We start from the raw sequence: 27,551 nt of genomic DNA on the forward strand, positions 1-27,551 counted from the left end.
ATATCTTGGATCGATCTCCTCCTCTCAGTGTAGACCAGACCTTGGAAGACATAAAAGCCTTTCTGTGCAGGTGCAGTTATGAGTGTTAGCCACCTCCTTCTTAAAGGACATAGCGCTAAGAAATTCTGCACTGTGTCTGTACTAGAACCCTTCCCATTGGCAGAACTACTGGATCTGAACCACTGAAGAAAGATTTTCCTAGTGTAAACAAGGCCTGAGTGTACTTCTAACACAGCACAGTGGAATCGCAGGGCCAAATTCACTTCTGGAGAAACTTCATTGACTTGAATGGAATTACCCGTGATATATTTAATCCACAGTATTTACAAGAATATAGATATGCTGACATAAAGCCCTCGACTAAGAGCTTCATATAGAAATAATAATAGAAAAATTAAGGGAATTAATATATTTCTTATTTTAAAGTTTCTTTTATTTACGCCTATTTCTAACAGAAGGCTGCTAGTACTAGGATCCCTATTACATTGAACCCTTGCGCTGGTTAAAAGGCCACCACTGACATATTTGTGGCCAGCCACCAAAATAATGTAATAATTTGTTAATTATAGCAGTTGCTGCAGCTCTCATTACAGTAGTGGTTGCAAAACAGTTTCCATAATAATACTAGCTAGGTATTTTTCTTGAGGAAAGTGAGTTTGCAGCCTATGAGAGCAAGGGACTAAGAATCTGGGCTACAACTGAGTACAGTGCTGGTTGTCTGCCTGCATCTTTTGCAGCTGTGCAAATGCACTTCAATCCTAACCTGCAACAGCCTCCTGCTTTTCCAGTCCTCAGGTTCTCCTTAGTGGAAACTGCCAATCATGATGAATTGTAACAGATTGCATAGTGATTTTGTGATGTGCATGAATAGAAGAGACCATCAAACACATTTTCACTTGTGACCTAAGCCAGAATTTGAACTCAACTCTTTGGAGGTGCAAAGCTCATGCAAGAATTAACTCTAACTCATAGCACAACCCACAGATTCCCTTGGCAATAGACTGGCCTCAGAATACCTGTTACAGCACAAAAGTCCAAAGGGAAGTGCCTCTGCTTCATTATAGTTCTGTTTTATATCCCAATCTCTGAAACACACACATGCACACTTGTAAAACAGGTCCACTTTCCAATGCAAATCACACTGGGCAGCCAACTTTTACTGAAACACAAATAATCTCAACCCTGAATCATTTTAATCCACTCGGTTGTCCACTTTAAGAAAGTATAAAGAGACAGTAAAGCAAAAAGAATGGCTGCTAGGCCAGGGATAAGGGACACAAATAAAGCCACTAAAATTAGATGAAATGTGAACTAATTATCTATTTATTCCAAATGCTGGTGGGGGTTACTGCATTCTTGACAGGGGAAAGATAGATTAAGTGAATTTACTAGTCTTTGCCATGAATGATTTCCATAGGTTTTTTTTGGGTGGGTGGGGGGGAGCTGGACTGGATTTCATGGACACAGGACTTTACAGGAGAGACTTGAAATGCTTCACTAATGCTTCACTCTTCACTAATTAATACACACATTTCAATGCCTTTGTAAGCAGACAAGTGCTAACAGCTGTAGTTTTTTTTTTTATAGATGCAGAATAATCTCTAGTACATGCTGAGCAGAAGGAAACGGAGAACAACATGCTGCAGATTCAGAAGGTTTTCCGAGTCATGGATGTATTCTTTTATATATTCTATAAGCAAAGTTTGACCAGAGCAGCAGGCAACGCAGTACTGTGCCGAGTATTATCTCCAAGTATGTTACAGAGGAATAAAACCATAACAAGTGATGAGGATAGATTTAGTGGCACATAGTGCATTCTCATGCCAATTATTAATACACAATAGAATGTATATGAGCTTTGAACGTTTTCTTAATAGACTCTGTGCGTGATTTCACCATTGCTTTGCACCTCATTTACACCTATAAGAAGTGGGTGCAAAACTCCCACCAGTGTGAGTAGAGCATAATCATTTGGTAGCATTTGACACCTATTTTGTACAAAAGTAAATGGCTACACAAGTGGGAAGGAAGGGATGAATCAGACCTGTGTTTAAAATAATTTTTATAGTGTGAACAATAGGTCTTAAAGAACTGTTTATAGTTGATGGGAATTTTACAACATACCTTTTGTTAGGATACAATATCCTTTTTTCACCCTCTTTCCCTGTTCTTTATAACTAACAGTATCTGTTCTATCTGGGGACAAGATTTAATATCTGTTATGTGCTCTATCTGGGGACAATATCCTGCCCGGGCAGGTTAATGGTGAAGGAGATATGATAGATCTTTTCCATCTCTAATTTCCTTGATTTCATTTACATGAAAACATCTTGGTTTCTGAATAGTTTATTTCCTCCTGCAGTTTGTTCCCTGCCTGAATTCACAGTCCTATCTGTGATGTCACACTTGGCTGCTGCAGAAGTTATGGTCATGTTACAAACACAGGTTATAATTAGAGATGGGCAAATCTCAAAAGGTTTGTTTCAAATCAACATTCCTAGGACCTGATTTACATTACATTTACATTTACATCATTTACCTTAAGGCCTCTTTACACCACTCACACTCACTTTAAGGCCCTTTAAGATACCAGATTGGTGAAAATAGGCATTAAAGTAAATAAGACCCACTTTGTTTTTGCCACCAATGTGCTCAGAGGGGAATCAGCCCTCACAGATCCAGACTTAGTGGTGCTCAAAATATAAGTACCATCTCTGCAGAATGCTTCCCCCTACCTATCTAATGGCAAGTCTACACTACAAAATGAAGTCGACCTTAGTTAGGTTGACGTACAGCCACTGCAGTAATTACTGAGGTTTTTCATGTCCACACTATTTCCACCCCCCCGTTGGTGGTGCGCTTTCACCCTCTTGGCTTTGTGGGGCATTCACAGCTGGAGCCCTGCTGCTGGGGGTTGATAGCCCAAACTGTGAGCCCTGCAGAGGGCTAACAGCTGGAGCCACCACCACCACCCCACCGTGGGGCTGACAGCCAACAGGCAATGCAAGTAATGCAGTGTCTACATTGACCCTATGTCGCCCTACCTATATTGACTTAAGTGCTATGCCTTTCGCGGAGGTGGAGTTATTAATTCAGTGTAGTGGGTGATTTACATCGGTGGGAGCTACATTTTAGTGTTGATGCTTACAGAGTTAGGTAAGTAACATAACAGAGTTATGTCAATGTAACTCTGTAGTGTAGACCAGTCCTAAGTCTTCTCAAAATATTGACTCCATAGATTTCATCTGGATTCTGCCCCTTTACCTGACACCCTAGAAAGATCCACAGGGGAATTATTATTACTACAGACAGCTATTTTCCTCCTGTGTGCTGAAAGACAAACACGTGTTGAGTAGCAGGGATAGCTACAGTTTGGAGGAGGCCCTGACTGTTGCTGTCCAGAAGCATGGTTAAATGCTGAGGTAATGGGGTTCCATGTTTTGTGGGTGCCTGGGGTTGGGTGTCAAACCCTCCTTTCCCCTCATAATAGAAAAATCAGAACCAGAGTGCACTGAGCTCTAAGTTAATTTTGAAAGAGTTTCTTAATAGAGTACCTTTCTGAGCCAGCAGCAGCTCTTTACCAATAAGACATTTAATTACAGCTGCCTCACCCTTGAAACATGGTGACTGAAGCTCATTAGCTTCCAGAATCTTTCATATTGTTCTGAGGCAAGTGAGCTCAGCCAGTTTTGGACTGGTCCCTTAATAACTGACACAGAAGGAAGACAGGAAGGAAGGGGAGTGTGGGCCACACTTGAAAATGATTTCCCTTTCTTGAGATAAGGAGAATGATCTGAGACCTCAAACTGCTGTTTAAATACATTACTTTTTAACAAAACCGTACAAGAGCTTGAGAAAAAGCATGGAACCAAAAAGGGAGCACTGATATTGCACTTAAACATGGTCTACTTAGAGAGCTTTAACAAAAATAAGAAACCTTCTCCACCAGGTACTGTAAGTTTCTCCAAATTCTCTCAACTCCATAATTTACCTTCTAAAAGTGTTCCTTTCTGGTACAGTAACTGCGGCTGAGATCTGGCACTGAGCAAAGATCATTATCTGAATCTTAGCCCCACAGAATGAACTCTTATCATGAAGCCTGCATATACTGTAACTGAAGGTGGTGTTCACACAATAGTTGCTAATTCCTGAACAGAGTGAAATCCAAGTGAAAAGAGTAATTTCATAATCTAGATTGTGGAGAAATAATATACTTGTTCCAACACAAGAGCTAGAACAAGAAACCAACCACTGGAGAGAGCTCAGATGCTGGTTCGGCTTCTTCTTTTTACCCTTGGGTTATCTTGTGTTGTGTCACTATAGGAATGGTGACTTTCCGTGGACCAGAGCAGTTTTGGAAGATCTTATGCGCTCAGTTGATCTGTGGTTTCTCCTGAGATACTGGCTAAGGCAACACCCTGGTACCGTCTGTCTGGTTGGCTACTGTAGTCCTTATCCTGGTTGTGGATACTGTTCTCAGGGAACCTGAGGCCAGAGCTGTATTCAGAAGGCTGTTCTATTCCATGGACGTTGCTGTATGTTATTATAATCCTGGGTATCTGTGTTGCAGACAGTCTAGAGCGAGAGTCTCCTTTTCGTAGTCCAGTGCCATTCAGGCCCTCACCTGTCTTAAGCATGCAAGGATTTAAGAGAAATGTAAAACACAGATGTCTGCAAGATGATCAGATTGCAACTGTCCACTAAAAGGGAAAGTGACAAACATTTGGACAAGCACTCTGACAATTGCCACTGTTAAACCAAAACAAATCTTATATGACTGGGAAAGAATTTGACCTAGAAACTTTTTTGATGTATCCCAGGAGTCACTTCTGAGAAATATCTTACTAAACAAACTAATATATCAAAGCACAGAGCTTACATTCCTTAACACTTTGATACTTCAGGCACATTCTCCAGTACGCTGATGAAGGTTCAGGTTAATAATAGCACATGCCTCCGTGAACAATAGCGCAAAGAAGCCAGCATAAGGGTCCGGTAAAGCTAGAAGTACACATGAATTCCAGAAAATAGATAGTTACTTCCCTACAAAAATCTAATCAAATCAGATGGCAATTGAGGCATTATCAGGGTAAGAGATGATAAAAGCTAGACCAAAGTGAACCACAGCATGGAAGCCTTGAAATGAGACACCAAATAGTGAAGTAAACAATGAAGTAAGAGAGGAAACAGTGGAAAGGTGAATAGAATTAATTCAGCAATGGAAAATACTGGATGATACTAGTGAAGGACCAAGAAAAGGACTGTGTTAGAATATCATCTTCATCAAGCTGTAGAGAGAATGTTAAAACTTACTACTAACTATGAAAAGACTTATTTCAGGCACATGTGTTAGCATTCACAATGCAGTCTAAAGATAACACAGATGTACACTCAAATCCTGATTTCTGCCAATATTTCTACCCTCTTTTCCCCCCCTCCTAGGTGGATTTAGGGCAGATGGATTAGAGTTAATCCACTCATGGGACGTGTTAAAAAATTATCACTATGCCACAGCATTGTCATCAGATGAGAATGCATTAGTATGGGACTGCTCAAAAGGTTGGTGCTCTCCCAGGTTATAAAAGCATATAAAAAAATCACACACACAAAACCCGCCCCAAAACCACTTACTTGGATTTCCTCAAGGCTATAGGTTCTAGATGGCAGGGCCTACACAAACAAAGAGTAACAAAAGTTTAACAGCTCTCTTTTCTACAGCAATATTCAGTGACTTGGAATATTGACTTCTTTGTAGGAGAAAGCAAATCCTCTACAAAACAAGAGTCAGGAAATATTTTTTCTTTCTTAATGGGGGTTGGAAAAGAAGTGTCTGTTATTAAAGCAAAAGACACAACAGGACTACTATGCCCTTATCTTAAATGCACAAAAGTAAATAAATCTCTTGCATATCATTTCCTTTCTCCAGCGTGATCCATCTTGGATAGGAAAAAAGATAAGCACCTGATGTTTCAAAACTACCCTTGCAAAACCTGTCATAGTATGCTACAGTTATGACCCCAAATACAGCATTAACTGTTGTAGGATATGATTTTTTTTTCAGGTTTTGCTTAAATAATCTAAGAGGCAAAAAAGGCTATATTTTCTATAACGTTTTCTAGGATTTTTATGAGTTCAGGATTCTCCTTCCATTTTCCTTTGCACTCTTGCTGACACATTATGGCTTGGACAGCAGTAAGGGCACAGTCAAGTTTTAGAGTCATGATTTCCACTTAAGTTCATCAGGAGAACTCTTTTCTTCCTCATTCATCTTACTTGTTTCAAGATATAATTAAGGCTTATACAGTATACTTCATCTTCAATTGATAGTCCAACAGCGATCCTGTTTAACATTTAATTAATAAACTATTTTACAATTAGCTTAGTTGTTTAGTATTTTAGACTAAGTTCTTTGGAGCAGGAACCTCATCTTGCTACAATATGTGTTCATACAGAACCTAACACAAAGGGGATCTGTGACCTCTGTGACAAACTCACTGCCTTACTTATGATCATATCTTGCACAGTCAACAGTGGGGGGCAGAGCTTAGTCTGTGTTCAGAGATTAGAAAAGAATCACTGCTTTCTTTCCTCAATTCAACCCCTGACAAATACTAAAATAATACTTACAACAGGAGAGGAAATGCACTCTCTGACATTCAGCTCCACCATGGAAATGTCATCGGCATCTTCAGAAGTCTAAAAGATAAACAAGAACAAAAAGCCCATACATGACACAGGCATGTCACAATATTCAACACCAAGTGGCATGTGAAATACAAGCAGCAGGGGGGTCGGGGGAAGAGGAAACTGAAGGATTGAAATATAGTGAACTACAAAGGACAGTGTTATTTTGTATTCTAGCCTCCATCTCAGTTAATTAGTTACAATATATGACTATGGAGCATAAAAAAGTGTGTTCATAAGTAATTTAGACACTGCAGAACACATGATGAATAAGCAACAAATGACAGTTTAAAAACAGAAATACAAGACTATCAGAAGCAAAGAACAAAACATCCTGCCTCCTCTGCCCCTTGCAAATGTAACAAAGACAACTGGAAAATGAACCAGTGCTGAAAATAGAAAGCTGAGGACCTTTTACAGCCTCATGGTCATTACTCATCACATTCATATCACTTCAAGCTGTAAAGTGTCTTAACCACATAAAGTTAACCCTTAGGGTTATTTCCTCCCACTATGTAGGAACCCTCATTATTGAAATCAAGATGATATTCAATAAAGATAAGTGCAAAGTACTATACTTAGGAATGAAAAAAATTGAATGCACAATTACAAACTGAGGAATAACTTTCTACTGCCACCTAGAACAGTGGTTCTCAAAGCCGGTCCACCGCTTGTTCAGGGAAAGCCCCTGGTGGGCCAGGCCAGTTTGTTTACCTGCCGCGTCCGCAGGTTCGGCCGATCGCAACTCCCACTGGCCGCAGTTCGCCGCGCCAGGCCAATGGGGGTTGCGGGAAGGGCAGCTAGCACATCCCTCGGCCCGCGCTGCTTCCCACAGCCCCCATTGGCCTGGAGCGGCGAACCGCGGCCAGTGGGAACCGCAATCGGCAGAACCTGCAGACGCGGCAGGTAAGCAAACCGGCCTGGCCTGCCAGGGGCTTTCCCTGAACAAGCGGCAGACCAGCTTTGAGAACCACTGTTCTAGGTGGCAGTAGTACTGAAAAGGACTGGGATTATAGTGAATCACAAATTGAATAGGAGTCAACAATGTGATACAGTTGCAAAAAAGGCTATCATCATTCTGGGGTATATTACAGGAGTGTCATATGCAAGACACAGGAAGTAATTGTCCTGCCCTACTCGGCACTGGTGAGGTGTCAGCTGGAGTATTGTGTCCAGTTCTGGGCGTCACACTGCAGGAACAATTTAGCCAAACTGGAGAGTCCAGAGAAGAGCGACAAAAATGATAAAAGGTCTAGAAACCTTCCCCATGAAGAAAGGTTAAAAAATCTGGGCATGTTTAATCTTGAGAAAAGAGTGAGGGGAGACCAAATAACAATCTTCAAATATGTTAAGGTCTGTGATAAAGAGGATGGGGATCAATTGTTTTTCATGTCCACTAAAGGTAGGACAGGAAGTAATGGGCTTAATCTGCAGCAAGGGAGAATTAGGTTAGATATTAAGAAAAACTAACTATAAGAGTAATTAAGATCTGGAATAGGCTTCCAAGCAGAGGTGTTGACTTTGTGATTTCCCCGGGGGTGCTGGACCCCCACTCGGCACCAGGCCCCACCCCCACTCTACACCTTCCCCCAAGTTCCCACCCACACCCCACCTCTTACTAAGCCCATTCTGCACTGACTCTTCCTGCCCCATTCTGCTCCTTCCCCCCCTTCCTGCCCCTGCTCCTTCCCCTCTCCCCCAGCACCTCCTATACACCTCTGAACAGCTGATCGTGGCAGATGGAAGGCACTGGGAGCACCCCCGGAGCACCCCACGGAGTCGGTACTTATGCTTCCAAGGGAAGTTGTGGCATCTCCATCACTGGACGTTTAAGAACAGGTTAGACAAATACTTGTGAGGGATGGTCTAGGTTTACCTGGTCCTGCCTCAGTGCAGGGGGCTGGACTTGATCATTTCTTGAGGTTCCTTCCAGCCCTACCTTTCTATGTCTCTATTCTAATTATGAAAAAATATGCAGATTTGTTAACTCATTGGCTGTTTGAAGGCTTGTATGGTGCACAGTATCTATTACCTTTTCAAAAATCCCAGAATCATGGCTTTTCAGTTTAGATTTGGCTTTTGTGTCACTGGTTTCAACAGCGTATTTGCCTATTTCATAGGAAAGCTGTTTACTGACTGGTCTGGAGATCACACTAACAACATCAACTTCTGTATCAGTCCAGCCCTGCAATGAATACATCGGAAACAAGCACTTTAGGTTGCTTTTGGGTCCAGTTACTCTGGCCAATAACATGAAGTTACATTTTACATGGACATGTTTCATAAAGGGAAAAGACCATAAGAAAGACATTTCAAAGAAAACAGCTGATTATACACAACATCATACACCCAAAAAGTTTTAGAATAGTGCAAGCAACACTGTAAAGGTTGGAAAGCCTAAAACTTGGTCTACATATTTTTCTAGGGCTGGTTGAAAATTTTTGATCAAGTTTTCCTGTCAGTTTTTTTGAAACTTCCATGGTGTGGATGTGGAGAAATGTAGTCCAGCCAGGAAGCAGCACCCTCTGGGAAGAATGAGGGCATGAGGGACCCAGAATTAAAACTCCCATGAGGCATCACAGCAGCTCGGGTGGAAGCAGAGATTAATGTCAATCAAATGTTTTGACATTTCACAACTGGAAAATGTTTTGGAGTTTTTCATTCCATGAAAAGATTTGATTTTTTTTTTAAATGTCATAATATCAGAATTTTCTACAAGACAGAAATTCTTGTTTTCTACCCGCTCTAATTGTTCCTTATATTGGGAGAGTGAGAGAGTGCAAGAGAGAGTGTATTTTAAGAAAACAAAGAAAGAAAAGTGTATATAGCAAGCATTCAGAAGCAGCCCTACAACAACAAACCAAATATTAATAAAGGGTAACACTAGTTAGGACATAGATTCACTCCCAAGCTCTAGGAAGTTTGTTATAAGCAATTGTGAGAAGATATGTTTTAAAAATACCTTGACAATGTCCTTTTAAATGGGTACATGTTAGAATAAAAAAGAGTAGACACATAAGAGACCTTTTCATGGGACCATTGTTCAAAATTGCATAAAAACCTTGATATACGTTTTTATCAAAAGGATACAGACCATCTAAAGGAAGGTCAGCCCTGAAATGATTCTGTTGACTTTAACAGAATTTGCATCTGCTTCCGACGGGGCTGAATTTGCTTCAATGTCTTTTTGGTTCTGTCACCAGTTTTGTTCTGTTTTTACCCTAATGGTGAAACATCACACATTCTATACTTCACATTTTACATATATAATGGATTTAATGATTACCACCTGCATTGGATCAGTTGGCTATAAAATGAGTTAGTTTTGTTTTGTAAAGCCAGTCCCTACTTGTACTGCTGTAGTTGGCCACTTTCTACTGCAAAGATCTGTTTGGAAATTATTTTCCTTGAGATTTTTCAAAGGCATGAAAAAAAATTGTGCCCTTTTGAGTGCAAGTTGTAGATAGAGAATTTAACTGCTTGTGGGTGTGCTAAATTAGAGCCAATTATAACTTGATTGACCAACCTGGGCACAAAATACGTTTTTGCTCTGCCTTTTTGCATTCTACATGTCTGGGGAAAGGAAACTCCTGGTTTCATGGCTTTGCATGTGATGATCAAACATATTAATTAAGGAAAAAGTTGTCAAACAATATTTAGCCAAATTCTGTCTTAAAGTCATACCCTGCTTTCCCCTTGAATGTCAGTATTTAGAGAAAGGTATGTGTGACAAGCTTCAACTTCCTACTAAATTAGTGATGAGTCAGAATTCCTAATGAAATCGGGGTATGATGTGTTCAATTTAACAATTTAAAGGACCCAGCCTGGGGGGGAGATAATATTTCTGTTTGAAATTTTTTTATCTACTATAGTTCCAAAGCAGACCTAAGGTTACTGATGCTTTAAAATTTATATACTTTGAGAATTTGACAGCAGTTTGTCAGTTTCACTATTTTCCCTGCATAGCCAGGCTTCAATCTACATGACTGCAAGTGTCTGACTGGGCAAATCTGATTGCAGAATGCAGGCCTTAGATTTCTCCCTTGCTGAAAAACCCTTATATCAGCAGGGTAGTAGAGAAGAGGAGTGGGAAAGCGTACTAATAGTTTTGAAGGAGTATTTCTTTTTTAAAAATTCAAGTTACATCATTTAAAGGGTGTTTTGTCAGAAACAGTTAGCGGATTTCAAAACATTCAAGTTGAACAATGTCTTTTAGTCTGATGGGTTTAATTTTGATTGGCTTGATAAGTCAGAAGTACAACATTAAAAAAAAGTTGGAAAAAAATCATAGTTAAAAGTAACTGTCAGAATTCAAAGCTTAACTACATCAACTGAAAGGATATTAGCTTGAAAACATGAACACTCACATAGAACATAATGGCATTTTTCCATTTTAGGAATCGTATAAAAATGGTTGAAAATAGAACACTAATGTGCCATTAATAACCTAGAAAGAGATGTGGACTCCAGAAATCTGACCTGCTTCTGGCTACCATGCAGAAACAACATTTAGCAATACTTAGTTTGGCAGCAGCAAGCGTTTGAGGTCTTCTGGAAAAATTATTCTGTGATGGATTTTGTTGATCTGTCTAAATCTGCCAAATAATCTGTTTCTAAATGCAGCCCATTTCACATTCAGAAAGCACATTGGCTCTTTCTTTACAACCTTGTCTCCCTCCAAGCACTACTTGGGAACTGCAGTTTCACTTTTAAGTGTCTAAGTTCCAGATCTGTGGTAAGTGAAGCACCACACACTAAGTCCCATTCACTTTTTGTCTTCCTATTAGTGAATCTTTCCAATCTCCCATGAGAGTCACAAACCTGTAAGAATATCTACATTATTTGCATCCTGCTTTTAAACTTTATCTTCCTTTTAAAAATTCTGCTTTATCCCCAAACAATTACCCGCCTCCCCACCAGAGAGCCTCTGTACCTAACACCATAACGCATCTTTTCATCTAATCTACCTACCACTTTGAAGGATGCCATATGAAAATTATTTACTTGCTTTTTAAAAATAAACATATCTAAAGGGTTTTACTTACTGATTCACTGTCTGAGAGAGAGGATTGCCATCTCTTTCCTTTCTGCAGTTCACTTATCTCAGACTGGCTGGTAATAGTGGATCGTCTGGTTGAGAGATACCTGCTGCAAGACTTGGAGTCTTTACGAGAAACTCTTAGCAGGGGTCGAAGGCACGGCACATACTTTGCAATGGCCATTCTAGTGGATAAAAAAATAGAACCAGTCAATTCCCTCTGCCTAAATAAAGCTGCCAGCACAAAAAGCCACTCACCATAAACATTAAATTTATTCAGACAGACACATGCTGCATAGACTGAAAAGTTACTGGGTACAGTAGTTAAAGTTTCCCAGATTTCAGATATTGCTTTGTGTGCAACTGATCTACAAGATAATTTTAAAGAAATGACACATGAGTGCTTTACAGCATTCTGTTGAGTCAGAATTTACTACTGACATTGCTGGGCAAGGAGAAGAATATTAAAATGTAATTTTTTCACTGAAACCAGCTATTAAAATGTTTTATCTGCTTAAAGATTAACTGGGATAAAAATAAAGCTTCTGGCCCTTTAAAGTGAACTATGCAGAATTACCACAGAGAGAATTATTTTAATCTCTCCTTAAGCAGCTATTCTAACTTCCTCCTGGGCATCTGCTCACGTAGTATCGGTGTGGTGGTATAAACGCTAAAGCAAACTGTTCTTTCTAGATGGGGTGGGAGGGATCATTTTTACTACACTGCTCTTTTCCCCACTCCATAGTTCCCAGAATGCTTTTGAAAGGGGAGAAGTAATATTGCATGGCTTAGCCGTGCTTGTTCATATCACATGTCCCTCGTCTGAACTTGACCTGGGGTTGACCTGGATGTTACAACTAAAAAACAATTATTCGATGCCTGAACAATGGAAGCATGAAGGAGGAACAGGAAGCCCACAACACATGAAAGAAATGGAGCCATTTACCAAACTCCAACTCTCATTGGTTTGGGTAACTTGACAAACTGCTATTTGCAACATTGACAAATGGGTACATCTCCCAAGGAAATATTTCAAAGCAAAACACCATAAAACTTGTTTTTTACCCAGAGAAGGTCCCTAACCTTTATCAGATGATCAATGAGTACAGCTATCACCCTTCCATAAATGTCTCTAGCTCCCATCTGCATGGTAATTTGTTCTGAGTACAAACTCCACTGACATTTATAGGGCATTCAAAACTGCTTTTTCTGTTTTCTTTTTTGGCTTCATGCACGCTTGCAGAGGTAAAAAAAACAGCATAACGGTAAAACAAGAAGATGAAGCAGAGCTCAGGCACTAGCATACAAAGGGAATTCAATGAATCGGTGAACGTTTTATCAGAGATAGATTTGGTTTTCTTTGCTATGTTATTTGTGTTTGAAGAGAGCAACCTTACCTGTATTTGGGATGAGTTATGGCATAAATGATGGGGTTGTGGATGGCAGAAGCTTTGGCAATCACAGCTGGTACGGTGTTCATAAAGGGTGTCAGGAGATGGGAATACCTAAAGAAATGCAAAGTTGTTATTTTTTACTGCACAGTCAGCACACAGTAAAAAAACAAAAATTAGTTACAGAGTGCAGGGACTGCTTTTTACTGCTGCTGCTCTCCCTCCCTTCCTCCTCCCCCAGGAGAGTAGGATGAAATAAGAGGGGCAAGGAGCAGGACCGACATACCGTCAAGGAACATTCTTTTTCAACCTAGTGTATGGGACAGATTTCATAGTCATTTTATTCAAGAATCAGTGCCAGACTGTGCTTCAGAGAGGAACAATCTCTTTGGTGCTCCTCTTTACTAGTGCTGCTGTGTACTATATACTACTCATGGTTGTGTCTTAAGCAAGCTACAAGCTAATCCCAAATTGTTTACACTAGGGTAAAGACCAAGGGACAAGTTCAGCCTGGAATAAGCAAGTGCTGTTCCTTTGGAGTGTATGGGCTAAATTCATTAGTGACCCAAATGGTGGTGTAAGTTGGTCAGAAAAGAGCTGTAAGGCATTTAACAGGTATGCTGAATAAGGGAAGAAGGTGTTGCATGAAAAGCAGCTAACACGAGAGTGCCTGATAAATCAGCTTCCCACCCACACTTCGACTTTACCTACCTAAAGCTGTGAACCAAAGTCAAAGAATCCTCATATAGTGGAGGGTAGTTTTATGTTTTATTGAGCGTTTGCAGGGTCTTCATCACGTGACATGTATGTTTAGAGGAGATGGTGGAAGTGCTGCTAGCTGGTACCACCCCTTTAACAGACCAGGTCAGGCCCTGTTCAGGTTGTCTTGATAAAAATAAAGTCAGTAGTGGAACCTACACTTAAACAGCAGTAATATTGCAGGGTCAGTTTGCATCAACCAGGCCCTCAGTGGGTCTTTCCTTCAGCAGTGGGAATAGCAGCACACTGTGTAGCATCATTTCCCTCTCTCCCAGGGAAAGTTGCCTGTGGCTTTATGGTGTGCCCCAATGCTTTGCTGCACCAAGAAGGAACAGGGCTGCAGAGTCAGGTGGCAGCTCATCATCCTTGGAATGGAGTTTTCCATCACATTCAGCCAACGGAGAAGTGTGTGTTCTGTGACCAAATGGAAATGGGTCCCCAGCAGATAATATTGGAGTGTCTTCATGGGGCAGTTGACTGCAGGCATTCCTACCAGCACTAACCTAAGACTCACTTCTGGTGATAGTTTCCAGAGCAAAGAGTGTTTTTTGTCCTGCAGTTCTTGAGACAGTGTGGCCCCTACCCCTACAGCATTGATCTGGAGGATGAATTCCTTGGAGAACATAGTACTTGCTGGCGACACAGGATGTCCTGGAATGCTGTCTCCCATTTTAAGGTCGTAGAAACCTTTCAGGGGACGCATGCTTTGGTAAGATTAGTCAATAGTGCAGTCAGTGAGGTAAACAGTGACACAAACTTTCTGTCATTGCTGGGCAGACACAGGAAAAACAGCACCTGTGTCATGGTGGCTGGAGTGCAACAGTCCTACTGAGCATGTATCATGTCAGCTAAATCTTCCCCTCTCACAGCATGTACTGTAGATATTAGGTTTCATTCTTTGCTATTGCACATTTTGTTGGTCTATCAGACCAGCCATCCTCAGTGACTTCAAGACTGTACCCACAGTTTCTAGGTCTGTCTCTTAATCTATGCTGTATGTGACAATGCTGTCAAGGTAAAGTCAACATAAGGCCTTGGGACTTGGTCTATTAATCCCTGAGAAGCCACAGTGGCCCCCAATGTGAACAAAAAGGCACAGCCTCAAACTGAAAAGGTTGAAGGAGAGGACAAAGGCAGTTTTCTGCTTCCTAGTGTCTGCAATAACTCCTGCCTTGGTTCTCATAAACTCTATCAGACAGTTTTATCCTGTATTGGTTGTTAAGTTTCAGGTGCACATTTCTCATCAGATGACTGGAAAATTATAAGTAAGGCAGTGGTGGGTTAGAGCAAGTATTAATTTTATTTTGCACTTGTATAGGGTCTTTGACCTGAGGACGTCAAAGTGCTTTAAGTTATTCAATCTATTTAGATGGAGGTAGATGGAGGACAGGATGGTTAAGTGACTTGTTCAGTGTCACACATTAAATCAGGGGCAGAGCCTGAATAGAACCCAGGAGTCCTGACTTCTAATCCCTTGCTCTTAACCAGTCCATATTAATGGTACTCTTTTTTAATGGACATTATGTCTTTATTGAAAGAGATAGTATAAAATGCTGACAGTTAAATAGGTGGAAGAAAAGCAACATAGTCTAGGATCGTTTAAAATATATTTAAGGTTAGGTCATCCATTGTTACTTTTCAGTGCAGCACTAAAAGAACTAAAGCCAGTAATGCCAGATATAGGGCCTGATTTTGAGCTCACTTACACTGTTGTAAATGAGTGGTAATTCCACTGCAGCCAATAGATTTATGCCAGCATCAGACTAGTGTAAGTGAGTGGATAATCAGGCCCAGAGAAAATAAATCAAAACAAGCTATGTATCTGAAACCTGGAATAGCCATATGGTCATGTTCAAATATTTTAGCATTGTGAAACTTTCATTTTAGAATTAATTAGCATGATTTCATGTATTGCCAATAATTAGCTTTTTTGTGCTGAAAAATCAAACTGAGAAAAATTACAACCAGCATGTGCTCCGTTTATCAAATCTGTAACAAACGATTACTCCTGAATATGTGAAGGTTTCCCATTCCCATTGTTGAACATTAGAGTTGACAAGTACTTGGCCTTTCATAATTTGCTTCTTTTAGAATTTCACACCTTCTGGGCTCACTGATTTTTTTCTTGCTAATATATTTATAATTACCCAGCAAAAGCCACCAGAGCTACAACAGAATATGGTGACCAGGAAATGACGTAAAGTAAGATGACAATCAAGGCAATTTTGGCCATTTTCCATTCATTCTTCATCCTCTGATACTGTCTCTGGGATACTTTATTAGCATCAGAACCAATGTTCTGAACAGCCCTAAGGGAAATAAACCATAATTACAATACAAAATATATGTGAGAAACTGAGCAAACAACTTAATAAAATAGAACAAAGGACTGCTCTTTAACCAGATGCCAACCCTCTCCAACTCTCTCCCCTCCCCCGCCAAGATAATATACTATTGTGTATGTAGATTATGTGTAATTGCTTTTCCACAGTAGAGGCCCTCTCCCGCTCACAGTAATCAGGGGCAAAACACCTTGACTTCAGCAGGAGCAGGATGGAGGCCTATGTGAGGAATATGTTTCCAAAATAAGGCTTCGGATTATTCAGGTACCCAGATTAATCTGCATGATACCTCTAACTGTGGAAGGAGAAAATTATTTCTTTACTTCTTAGGGCCAGATTTTGGCATCTTTACCCACACTGTTACATGAGTAGATACGTTGAAATCAATGGAGTAAGATACTGCTCACCATGAGTTAATATGGCAGAATCAGGCCCTGGTTTGCTACTCCAGTAGTTCTTATTTCACATATTCCTGATGCAAATTGTTGCACTTTGTTTAACACAAGGGTTCTCAACCTTTTGCTTTGGGAGGCCCTCCCAACATGCTATAAAAACTCCACAGCTTGGGGGGGGATCCTCTGGCTTCAGATGGGGAAGGGGGCTCAAGGCTGCTGGGGAGGGGCTTGGGAGCTCCACGGGATGGAGGGCTCAAGGGTTTGGGCTCAAAGGACAGGGGGCTTGGGGCTTCTGCCCCTTGGGGTGGGTGGTGACTTGGGGCTTCAGCCTTGTGGGGTGGCTTGTGCTGGGGCTTCAGCGTCACAGGGCGCTGGGTCTCAGGGCTTCAGCCCCACTGCTTCAGCCCTGGGGGACACCAGGGCTTGGTGCTTCAGCCCCAAGGAGCTACTTCTGCTGGTGCTCAGGGCTTTGGGCAGCTTCTGCCGGGGCTAAGGGCGCCGGAGCACAGGGATTCAGCCCTGTGGGGTGTCTGGGCTCAGGGCTTCTGCCCCCCCAGAGTGCTGGGGCGCAGGACTCCAAGATTTGGGCACCAGGGCTCAGGGCTCTGAGCAGCCCTGCTTGGCAGATCCCCTGAAATTCCCCTGTGGACCTCCAGTTGAGAATCACTGGTTTAACACATTGCACCTTGCATCACTACACCTTCTTTAACACAGAGTTCATAGTCCACTTCCACCTGATCACTTGTAGACAGTTGACATTTTGCAAGGGAATCCTTTCACAGTCCTGTTGACACAGGAATGGCCAGATCGGTGCAGACCAGTGACTAAAATAGCTTTGCTTCCCATGTGCAAGGGAAATCCCCACCTGGATAATCTGTCTGTTTCAAAGCCACTTTGTGCCATGTATACATGGCATAAGTGGCTGAAGCAAACCAAAGAAACTGGCACTGAATATCATTTGCCTGTGTGCTGAACAGTCATTTAGCTTTATTAGGCCTCTCTGAAGTTTCTATCATCTGCTAGATTTCCCACCTTTCTATTCATACATTTACTAATGATTTGGGAAAGGGTATTAAACAATGTAGGCTAAGTAGCAAACCTTGGAGACCACCTCCCATCCATATACATTTAAAATTTTTGCCATGTTGAAAATTCACTGTCTGTTCCTATTCTGTTTTGTCTCTTACCCATTTCCATTAAAGGAAAAAAACTTGTTAAAATAGAGTTGCATGCATACACACACACACACGCATATCCCATAAAAACGAAGCACTCTCCCCTAAGCAAGGAATGAAAACCTAGATTATTGACAACTCACTCATTGGTATTCTTGATAGCCTTGAAGATAAAGACATAACTGTATATGATGGCAATCAGAGGAATGAAGAAGACAAAGCAGAAGAGGAGCATTGTATAGGCACGGACTGATGGGGTAAAGGTCACGTAGTCCCAGGAACAGGAAGTCAACAAACCCTCCGGAACATAAGCACCTAGGAAGAGAAAGAAAAAAAAAAGACATAAGCCATGAAAAGATTTTTATTGGACATTCTGGTGGAGGAGCAAGTGGAGAAAGAATTCAGCATATCCCTGGGATTTGAAAAGGATCAAACCTGGCTCTGTTGGTAGAGAGAAGATGGTTAATAAGGGCATCTGTTTCTTGTTTTAAAGCACTTCTTGCCATTACTGATTCCACTGCCTTATAGGCTCTTAGAATTTAATAGATCTAATGAATCACTCTTTAGACTAATAAAATAATGATTCTTTTTCATTCCAGCCTTCAGACCTGATCCAAAGCCTACTTTAGTCAATGGGCCTCTTTCCATTAACTTCATCAGGCTTTGGGTCACACCCATGTTTCAAATATCTTTAAAATGTCTCAATTTTTCTCTTAAATTATCACCTCTCTTGCTCGAGAGTGAAACGAAACTGACTACGCTAACCTCTGCTCTTTTAAATTCTGCAGACAACAGAAGTTTACTGTGCAATTCCAATTAATTTTGCCATGAAATAAATGTAAAACACACACACACACTCCTACCTGAAATAAGAAATATTCTCCTTAGAGAAACTATGTCAGACAGTTAAAGAATAAAGCAACTCAGCACCAAACTATTTTTAATCATTAATTTAATTTCCAGCATTTTCATTGCTAGCTTCTCTGGAACCAGGTCTAGAAAATATTACACCAGGTTCTATGCTCAGATATGTCTAATTATTGTATGAGATTCAGTATGATGGATACTATTAGAATCTAATTATAAGACAGCAGTTATAATACCCTTCAATAAATTATTCTGCCTCATCACATTAAGGTTCTTTCATCTAAGAGTATTTGTCATATTGCTCTCTTGAAATTCTCTCATTAAGCTAGGAGCCATAATGTTAAAAAGCTGGAATTTACCAGCTATGCATGCTACACATTTGGGGGAAGAAAGAAATTAACAACAAAAATAACACAATAATATCTGACCCCGTTGCAACAGCTTGGTAGGCAAGTGAGAACGTACTACTCAATTTAACCCTACCTCGCCACTCCAATGGGGAGCAGGCCTGCTCCAGGGGTGGGTAATGTTGGAGCTTAGGCGATTAACTGGTAGGTTCAAGTTCATCCTACTGTAGGTTAATGCTGACTGTAAGTTGGTGGCCTGAGTAAGGTATAGTAAGGCCTGAGTAAGGTATAAATAGAGGAATTCAGGTTCCTCAGGTTGTCAATATGGCACTTTTTATGAGCAATGAAAATCATTTTGAAAACTTAAAAACTGTGCTCATCTGTCCCCTTTACTTTTTATTGTTCAACTCTGCTTGATTGCAGAAGGTTATGCACTATTTCAGAAGCCTGTTTTGCATTATTTTTGCCCTTATTTTATATGTTTTTATACAGCGCGCTAATGAGATTCCCTGCAAAAGTGTCAGTGTAATTAAATGTGATATGTGCACTGCAATCTTTTCTGCTGATTAAACTGCTTAAGACTCATTAGCTATAAGCAATCTCCTTCACACTGATTTCTTCAAACTTCATCCTAATATGTAAATTCTGTTTATTCATCCTTGTGTCTAACAGCCCATTCTTTAATCCCGCCATTTTCTCCTGGTATCTGACAATAGACTTGTATTCTATCTCACTTACTCCATCCAAAGAAGGGTGGGAGGCTCCAAGCCAAAGAGTACAGCCAGACTCCTAGCAGGATTATCAAAGCCTTCTTCTTGGACATCACCACAATGGAGGCCAGCGGTCGTGTAATCACAAAATATCTGTCCAGTGCGATTGCCATCAATGTGATCATGGATGTAATGCCAAAAAGGGCTCCGCAGAAGGCATACAGCTCACAACCTTTCAATGGAGAGTACAATAGGGTTAACCAACAGATTTAACCATCCATGCTGGTTATACCAGTATTCCTGGGAGACCATTTACCTGTGGCCTAGTCTAGTAACACATTACCTAATTACTTTCAGAACTCTTAAGGCAACAGGAAGTTCACTTTTCCAGCAGCAATATACTTTCCAAGCTGTGGACTGGCCTTGCTAATTATATTATCCATGGATGTAAACGTCAAAGATTTACTTGCCTTTATTACTCAAGACAGTGACTTAATAGAACATTCACTTTTCAACTTCTGAAGTTTCTAGTGGGAGCATTTCAGAGATCCCATGGCAGCTCATTTAGTTTTCATTTTATTCCAACTCCCATGGAAAGACCTATTTTAGTTAAAAGTATTTTTATAGTCACTCAGATACCATGGAGCAACTCATATCCCAAGATGAAGTCAGCATAGTTTCAGTAAATAATTCAGACAATGGATTGGTTGTCAGTTGTTTACTTTAATTATTTGCTATTTGTGGAACATGATTGGTCACAGTTTGTCTTCTGCTGTTGGACAGAAAGATAAATCTTTAAAATAGGAGAATAATTAATGATGAATGGGAATTAAAACATGCACATTCATGAAGTGTTTGAGATGCACCAACTTTTTCATTAATAGCTGCAATTATACAAATAGTACAACAACATCCATAGAGCACATATTCATTAATATATTCAAAAGTCTGCTTTTAATTATTCAGCCAGCTCTAGAGGTTAGACAGTTTGTTTATACATCGGGATATAGTCTTTTCAGTTTTGTAACATGAAGAACTGCAGAAACAAGCATTTGTTATTATCTACTTAATTTAATAAACAAGTCAGCAATAACCAACATTTCAATACCATACCTCTTGTTCACCTCCCCCACCACATACGTGCAAGATATAATTGCAGCAAGAGAAAGAGTAGCCCCTGCATGGAAAGAGTCAAATGGTGGGATTCACCAACGTATTTAGGTATCATTGATTTCAATGGGAGTTAGGCACTTAAATACCTTTGTAAATCCCACCCGAAGTGTCTTTATTCCACAGATTTGCTTAGGCCTTATAACAGATGGGCCCCATCGGACTGGCTGTCTGATCTGTATGTTTGTCTCATACACAGAGGGTGAAATCCTGGCTCCACTGAACTCATTGGGAGATTAGCCATTGACTTATAAGGAGCCAGGATTTCACCTTAAATCTGAATCTCTGGTGTGGGTAGGCAGGGTGAAGAGAGAGCTCAGTGAAGCAGCACATAGCTTTGAGCCTGTGGAGAATCACGGATGGGTCATTGGAAAGGATAGTTTGACAAGGTTTAATAGGCAAGGATTAGACAATGAAAGTAGACAGTTTAAAATAAAAAGGTAATTGACACACATTAAAAAACAAGCAATGGGGGGGGGGCAGGGGTGGATAGTTCATATGTATGTTTAAATAAACCAAACCATATCCCATTTTCTATCCAGAACTCTTTCCTTGATGTTGTATCCCCTTCACCCACCTTTTGTCTGGCTTTGTCTTTATAGAATGTAAGCTCTTTGAGGCAGGGACTGTGTTTTCCTGTATGCCTCTCTCTCACCTTGCACATTTTGGGCACTTCTGTCACAAACAACAGTAACTAATGTTTGACAAGGGATGTTTGGTAGTTTAGACCCAATGAGTGAAATACAAAGCATGTTCACTGAGAACACTGAGAATATTTGGTTTATATTTATATTGTAAAAACATATGTTTATTGTCAGGCTTTCTAGCAGCAGAAATATCAAGATAAAAATTCCACATTCAAGTTAATTAATGCCAGTGGCAGAGTGGTATGCTGGGGGGCAGATGCTCCTGGGCCTTATTCCTCTCTTTTTTAAATTCAGGTGCGAGATGATTGTGAGTGAATGTGAGCAGTGAGAGAGTATGTTCGTTTATCAAACATTAGAGAAGACCTTTTTCTATCTCACAATTCTGGCAGTAATGGTATAGACTTAGTGCTGTAAATATATTTATAACAAACAGAAACTACCTTAGAAGAAAGTTATTTAGGTTGCAAAGTCAAGCACTCAGAAGTTAGGAAATACCAGATTTAAGGTTGCCCATGCAAACTTGATTTCCCCTCTTGTGGTCCAAATTTGCACTGAATGAGACAAATGTTCTAGAGGAAAAAAAAAATATGTGATCATGTAATAAAAACATGCACATGCACAAAGGGGCTGACTTAAGGTCACCCAGGCAATCATAAATCTGGCATTTCTTAACTTTTTAATGCTTGACTTTACAACCTAAATACCCTTCTTTTAATGTAGTTTTTAGTGTAATTTCCTCTGGGTTTTTTAAAGGACAAAGATAAAATCAAATTCTGATTTATGCATCTGTATCAACTCCTCATCATACACCTGTCCAAAATTCGAAATCAAACTAATTGAAAACGGTCAAATTTCAGCCTGTATCATATCTATACCACTAACATATAAATAACTCCAAGTACAGACCCAAGCTTGTTCTAAACCTTTTGACAAACTTGGACTGAGTCCTGACTGCTCAACAAAACTTGAAACCAGGCAAGTTATATGTGCTTTCGGCTTTAATAACTATAGTATTGCATAGCTTTGATACTTATACTGTCAATTATTAACTTGAAGTCATTACCATGGCAACAAACTAAATTATCTTTCAGAAGATATATGTACAAACCTTTCTTGCCAAAAATCCAGTGCTTGTGGAGACTGGTAGTGAAGAAAATTGGAGCCTGTGTGATGGACATTAGGAAGTCGCTAATAGCTAGATTGATGATGAACATGTTGGCTGGAGTTCGAAGGCTCCTACTCCTACAGAAAAGAGATTAGAAGGAACATTGCTAAGCGCTGATCTGTGGGTAATTATGCTATTACTCTTTGCTGTATGCAGTGTTATTGTAGCCATGATGGTCCCAGGATATTAGAGAGATAGGGTGGGTCAGACAGTACCTTTTATTGGACCAACTTCTGCTGGCTAGAGAGACAACCTGTTGAGCTTACATAGAGTTCTTCTTCATGACCCAAAGAAGAGCTGTGTGTAGCTCAAAAGCTTGTCTCTCTCACCAACAGAAGTTGGTCCAATAAAATATATTATCTCCCCCACCTTGGCTCTCTGTTACTCTTTGCTGTGAGCATTGGCAGCTTCACAAATATCAACGTGTAGAATATGTCAAGCTACATCAAACTGGCTTCTGATTTTCCTGAAAAGAGAAGCTAAATGAGCCGCCATAATTTTAATAGCACACTCCTTACACTTCTTTGTGCCTTAGTAGAGGATATTCCTTGGTTTTGATACCCAGTTCAGAAACAGGAATAGAAGACATTGTTCTCTGAATACTCTGACCCACTGCACCCTGTGTCCATGATTAACAGGAAATTAAAGTTGATGTACTCTATGGATTTTCTGGATCTGGGTCATGCAGAGCTAAGGGGACATTTTCCACTGCTGATGAGATTAACAGCAACTTCCAAATATGGGGATTAAGGAGGCTGACTTTATACCACATGCAGCATTTTATTTTATCTCAACTCCTCTCCATGACAGGCAGTTCACTGCACCAGGCACTGAATTTGAAGGGACCTATTGCCAGACTTATTACATCCCCCACCTCCATAAATTATTCGCGCCAACATAATAGAGTGTCCTCTAGTGTTTTTGTACAAACTTATTTGCTATTGAGAGTTCTTAATATCAGTACTTTCTGATTCTGATTTTTTATTCTTCCTGAAATTGTGACATTTTATCTAATGTCTCTACAGCTGCTTTCCTGTGTTTTCAGTCTCAGGCACAATTGACCAAATAATATGTTGCACCTCCTGAGAGCTGTAGCATAGAAGATGCATTCCAGGAGGATCAGTGTGTAGGGCAAATAATCTTTTTTGCCCCCATTGTAACTCAGAGCTGTCCCAGGGGCACACATCATTTCAGTCACTCCCCTCCAACTCCTGACAATCTTTATGCATTACAAGGCTGTCTCAAGAGGTTCTGTTTTCCTAGAGAAACTGGCAGATGTTCCCTGCACCAGTCCACAATCACCAATTTTAAAGCACTATTGCAATTGCAGTTTTAGGGGCAGCAAAATACTCATTAACTGTTTACAAACTAACTCCTTTAGGCAGTTGGTGGTTTGTTATTGCTATGCAACTACTGATACAGCATCAATGGTGGGCATGTGTAGTATCAGTGCACCCCCAGCTCTGCAATTCTACTGTAGTCTCCCCACCCACCTCAACATTTTTAGATAGCTCCAGGGAGAGACACGACAGCCAGCCCCCTGCCCTGTTCCCTACCACAGATACAGCTTTTGCTGCCAGATTTCCTGCTGATCTGCCGCTTCCAGAGTGGGACACACCACAGTACTGTTCTAGTCTTCTCCCAGCTGCTGCTGTATTCTTCCCCCACCCTGTTTAGGCTGTATGGTAGCATCTTCCTGGGTGGGCAGGCTAAGTCCCAAACACCACAGAAGGGTCAATATCTGCTATAAATGCTCTTGTTCAGACTAGCTCAGTCAGCAGCGTATCAGTCTTATAATCTGAAGGTCCCGAGTTTTGTCCTCAGAGGACACATACTAGAGGATCATAAAATGGCCCCTTCTGACCTTATAGTCTATGAAACATAACAGAAAATGTTGGATGGGGTGGGGGGGGTCGTAGTTCAGGGCAATTGCACCTGTATTCCCTTTCTATGGTCCATCAAGGGCACCCCTAGGCTTAAGGCCCCCCAGCCATCACCTCACTTGGGTGGAGATCTGCGTCTCTGTCCCATCTGACCAGGGTATTTCCAGGCTGAAGTGTTATTCCCATCAGAAGACAGGCTGTCTAAGCAAACCTACTTGCTTTGTCTTCATAGACTAATAACGGTGTAATTACCCACTGTTATAAGTTATCACAGAGCTCTTTCTGAGCAAGCACAGTTTGTTCTTCAGATAAAAGCATTACAGAAAAAACAATAAAAGAACCTACATGAATGCTAAAAGTTTATCAGAGATCACCCCTTCAACAGGGCCTCTGGCAGGAGCAGTCCTTGAAAGTCCCACCCAAAGGTTTTCATGTGGTTTCTACTTCATCACTCACAGTCGTATGGGTCTTTAATAGGCCAAAGTCCTTCCAACCCTTCCCTATGGATTGGGGCCCTCTGTGGACCAGAAGTCCTGTCCATTTGCTGGATCTGAACAAAAAACCCTGAGTCAGTTTACCACCAGGTTATTTATCCCAACATCCTTTCTTTGTCCACTGGTCTCTAGAATCCAGTTTGAACCTTTGAAGAAACTGTGAATAGGTAACAGGCCTTCAAAGGGCTGATATCCAGAAGAATTAGATTAGCATAAGCCCTCCACCTAGAGAAGTTACATACAATCTCACAATAACGCATAAACAATTGCATTTTAAAAATGTATTCAGCTTAATTCAATAAGGCTTATGCAGGATATTGCATAATTATCACAGGGAGATTGTTTTGGGATACTTGCACTATCAAAACCACCAGCAGCCAATTATACCACACCTTTCATTAAGGCCTATTTCATACGCAAGATAAGAAATACAAGGTCATGGATCTGGGTTACTTTGATGCACAGCTCATTAGTTTGCATTAGTACAATCATAATGATAGTGTTCCTGTACCACATTTCCTTAACACAATCCCACCAGTATTAAAGTCTATCCACAGAAATATTTAAGACACACAGAACAAACAAGATGTATGCGTACCTGCAGAACGCATAGATGACCAGGAAGTTACCCAGCGTTCCGGTGATCCCCACCACCAGAATGACAGTTCCAATTGTGTAGTGGGCATGGTCTGGAACATCCAGTGTAGGGAAGGCATGAGGAACATCTTGCACTGTCATTTCCTACAGAGTAAGCAGGAATTCATAAATGCACACTATTACTTCACTGAATGAGCTAGCAGCTGCTATTCCTCTGGGAGAGGAGATGGATAAAGGAGGTTAAAAGCTGGATAAAAACGAACACTTTGGAGTAAACTAATCCCTTTCGAATTACATTTATTTTTATTCCTCTTTTGCAAGTAAACATGCCAGGCATGGTTGTATCAGCAATGCTTGAGTCAAGGGCCGTTTTTTGTTTTTACTACCAGTTTAGTGTTTCAAAGATTGGAAAATCTAAAGGAGCAAACAAAACCAAAACAAAATACATACTAGTTGACAGAAATACACTGGGACTCTATTGCATTTGACCTCAAGGAATGCTGTAAATAACAGCAAGTGAGTTCTTTGTAATTTTCATCCTATGAGAATTTCAATGCCTGTGGTAAAGTTTGATTTCTATTATTTCCTTAAATCATTGGATAGTTTTCTAATAAATAAATAAATAAATAATACACTGCTTTAGTGAAAATGGTAAGTCCAGTTGATAAACACTTGTTTATTCAAGCCTTTCATACAGTAGAAATCTGGTTTCTCCCATTGAATAACCAGTGCTGAATTACTAATACCCTCAAGACCTAATTACCTTGTAGTGTTGAACAACACCGTTCCTTACAGATTAAATTGAGGATTGAAAAAAACATTTTTTTAAACATTTGTATTAGGTTCCAGTTCCATTTTTATCATGGCCCCAACTTTGTGACTTAGACAATAAGATAACAGCTAAGAGGCGTGGTGACCTGATAGCAGTGGAAGATGGAAGGGGACAGATGTCCAAACTGTCACCACCCTGCCCACTTTTGACATGCATACCCTGAGCATGTAACTTTCTATGGTCCTAATGGATCAGCACAATTCAGAGACATAGGCAAGATATAGTCCCAGGCTAGCTAATGTGCAAGAAAATCCCAAATTATGTTACATGGGGCCCTAACCTCTTTCAGACATAAACAAGTCAATGTCTAAATAATAGGAAAGGGTATTTTGCATCTCAGCATACATGAGGTCAAGAGATCCATTCCCCTGCAATAATTCTAATCCTCCCCAAAAGGAATTTAACTCTTGATGCCAGGACAAGCCACCACAGATGCCTCTAGCCTTGCCACCAGTTCTCAGGCCATTATGGTATATCCAGATTGAAAATATTGGCTTCCGAGTCCAAGAGGTGCACATCACCTGGTCAAAAGAGCCCATAGCAATCATAGGTAATGCCCTCGTGATTCAGAATCAGACCCCCGCTTCCCCAGATGAAGGAGTTAAAACTCAGTCAGTTAATATCTTTCTGCACCTATTCCACTGATCTGCATGTGCCTTGGTAGTAGCTCACACCACACTAATATGATCTCTGGAAAAAGCAAAGAGCAATCCTGTTTCACCTGGATTAACAGCTCAGTTCTCTTGTCTACAACCAAGCTTTTTCCACTCTGAGATGCAGAACAATAACTTTGGGGTGGTGAGGGTGCTGTCATCACAGCTCATAATTCAATGGAGTTTATAGATTCATAGATTCTAGGACTGGAAGGGACCTTGAGAGGTCATAGAGTCCAGTCCCCTGCCCTCATGGCAGGACCAAATACTGTCTAGACCATCATGGATAGACATTTATCTAACCTACTCTTAAATATCTCCAGAGATGGAGATTCCACAACCTCCCTAGGCAATTTATTCCAATGTTTAACCACCCTGAAAGTTAGGAACTTTTTCCTAATG

At 40.6% G+C, this 27,551-nt stretch overlaps 1 protein-coding gene and 1 long non-coding RNA gene across 2 annotated transcripts in view; one reads left to right on the forward strand and one right to left on the reverse strand.

Moving 5' to 3' along the window:
• The window catches only part of LOC135972730 (uncharacterized), a 90,571-nt gene that overhangs the window by 7,497 nt on the left and 55,523 nt on the right, over positions 1-27,551 (forward strand). Inside the window, exon 2 of the long non-coding RNA XR_010589220.1 lies at positions 1,588-1,752. This is a non-coding gene — a long non-coding RNA (uncharacterized LOC135972730). The remainder of the gene's footprint in view (positions 1-1,587; positions 1,753-27,551) is intronic.
• OPN4 (opsin 4) lies at positions 1,746-25,805 on the reverse strand. The gene is made up of 11 exons (XM_005293970.3): positions 25,666-25,805; positions 22,634-22,767; positions 19,737-19,940; positions 17,928-18,099; positions 16,020-16,181; positions 13,120-13,227; positions 11,730-11,907; positions 8,717-8,869; positions 6,628-6,696; positions 5,632-5,670; positions 1,746-4,628 (listed from the first exon to the last, which is right to left on the reverse strand). The coding sequence occupies exons 1-11, from the start codon at positions 25,803-25,805 to the stop codon at positions 4,365-4,367; spliced, it is 1,623 nt and encodes a 540-aa protein (XP_005294027.1). The 3' UTR covers positions 1,746-4,364.

This window comes from Chrysemys picta, chromosome 7 (assembly GCF_011386835.1).
Source record: "Chrysemys picta bellii isolate R12L10 chromosome 7, ASM1138683v2, whole genome shotgun sequence".
Classification (NCBI taxonomy): domain Eukaryota; kingdom Metazoa; phylum Chordata; order Testudines; family Emydidae; genus Chrysemys; species Chrysemys picta.

Excerpts from the sequence above, each read along its gene's own strand:
- OPN4 (XM_005293970.3), bottom strand. The coding sequence starts at position 25,805 with ATGACAGTGCAAGATGTTCCTCATGCCTTCCCTACACTGGATGTTCCA. Across the intron at positions 18,100-19,736 it reads CCCACCCTTCTTTGGATGGA|GTGCTTATGTTCCGGAGGGT; the intron begins GTAAGTGAGATA and ends TTCTCTTCCTAG. Across the intron at positions 11,908-13,119 it reads ATAACTCATCCCAAATACAG|AATGGCCATTGCAAAGTATG; the intron begins GTAAGGTTGCTC and ends TTTATCCACTAG.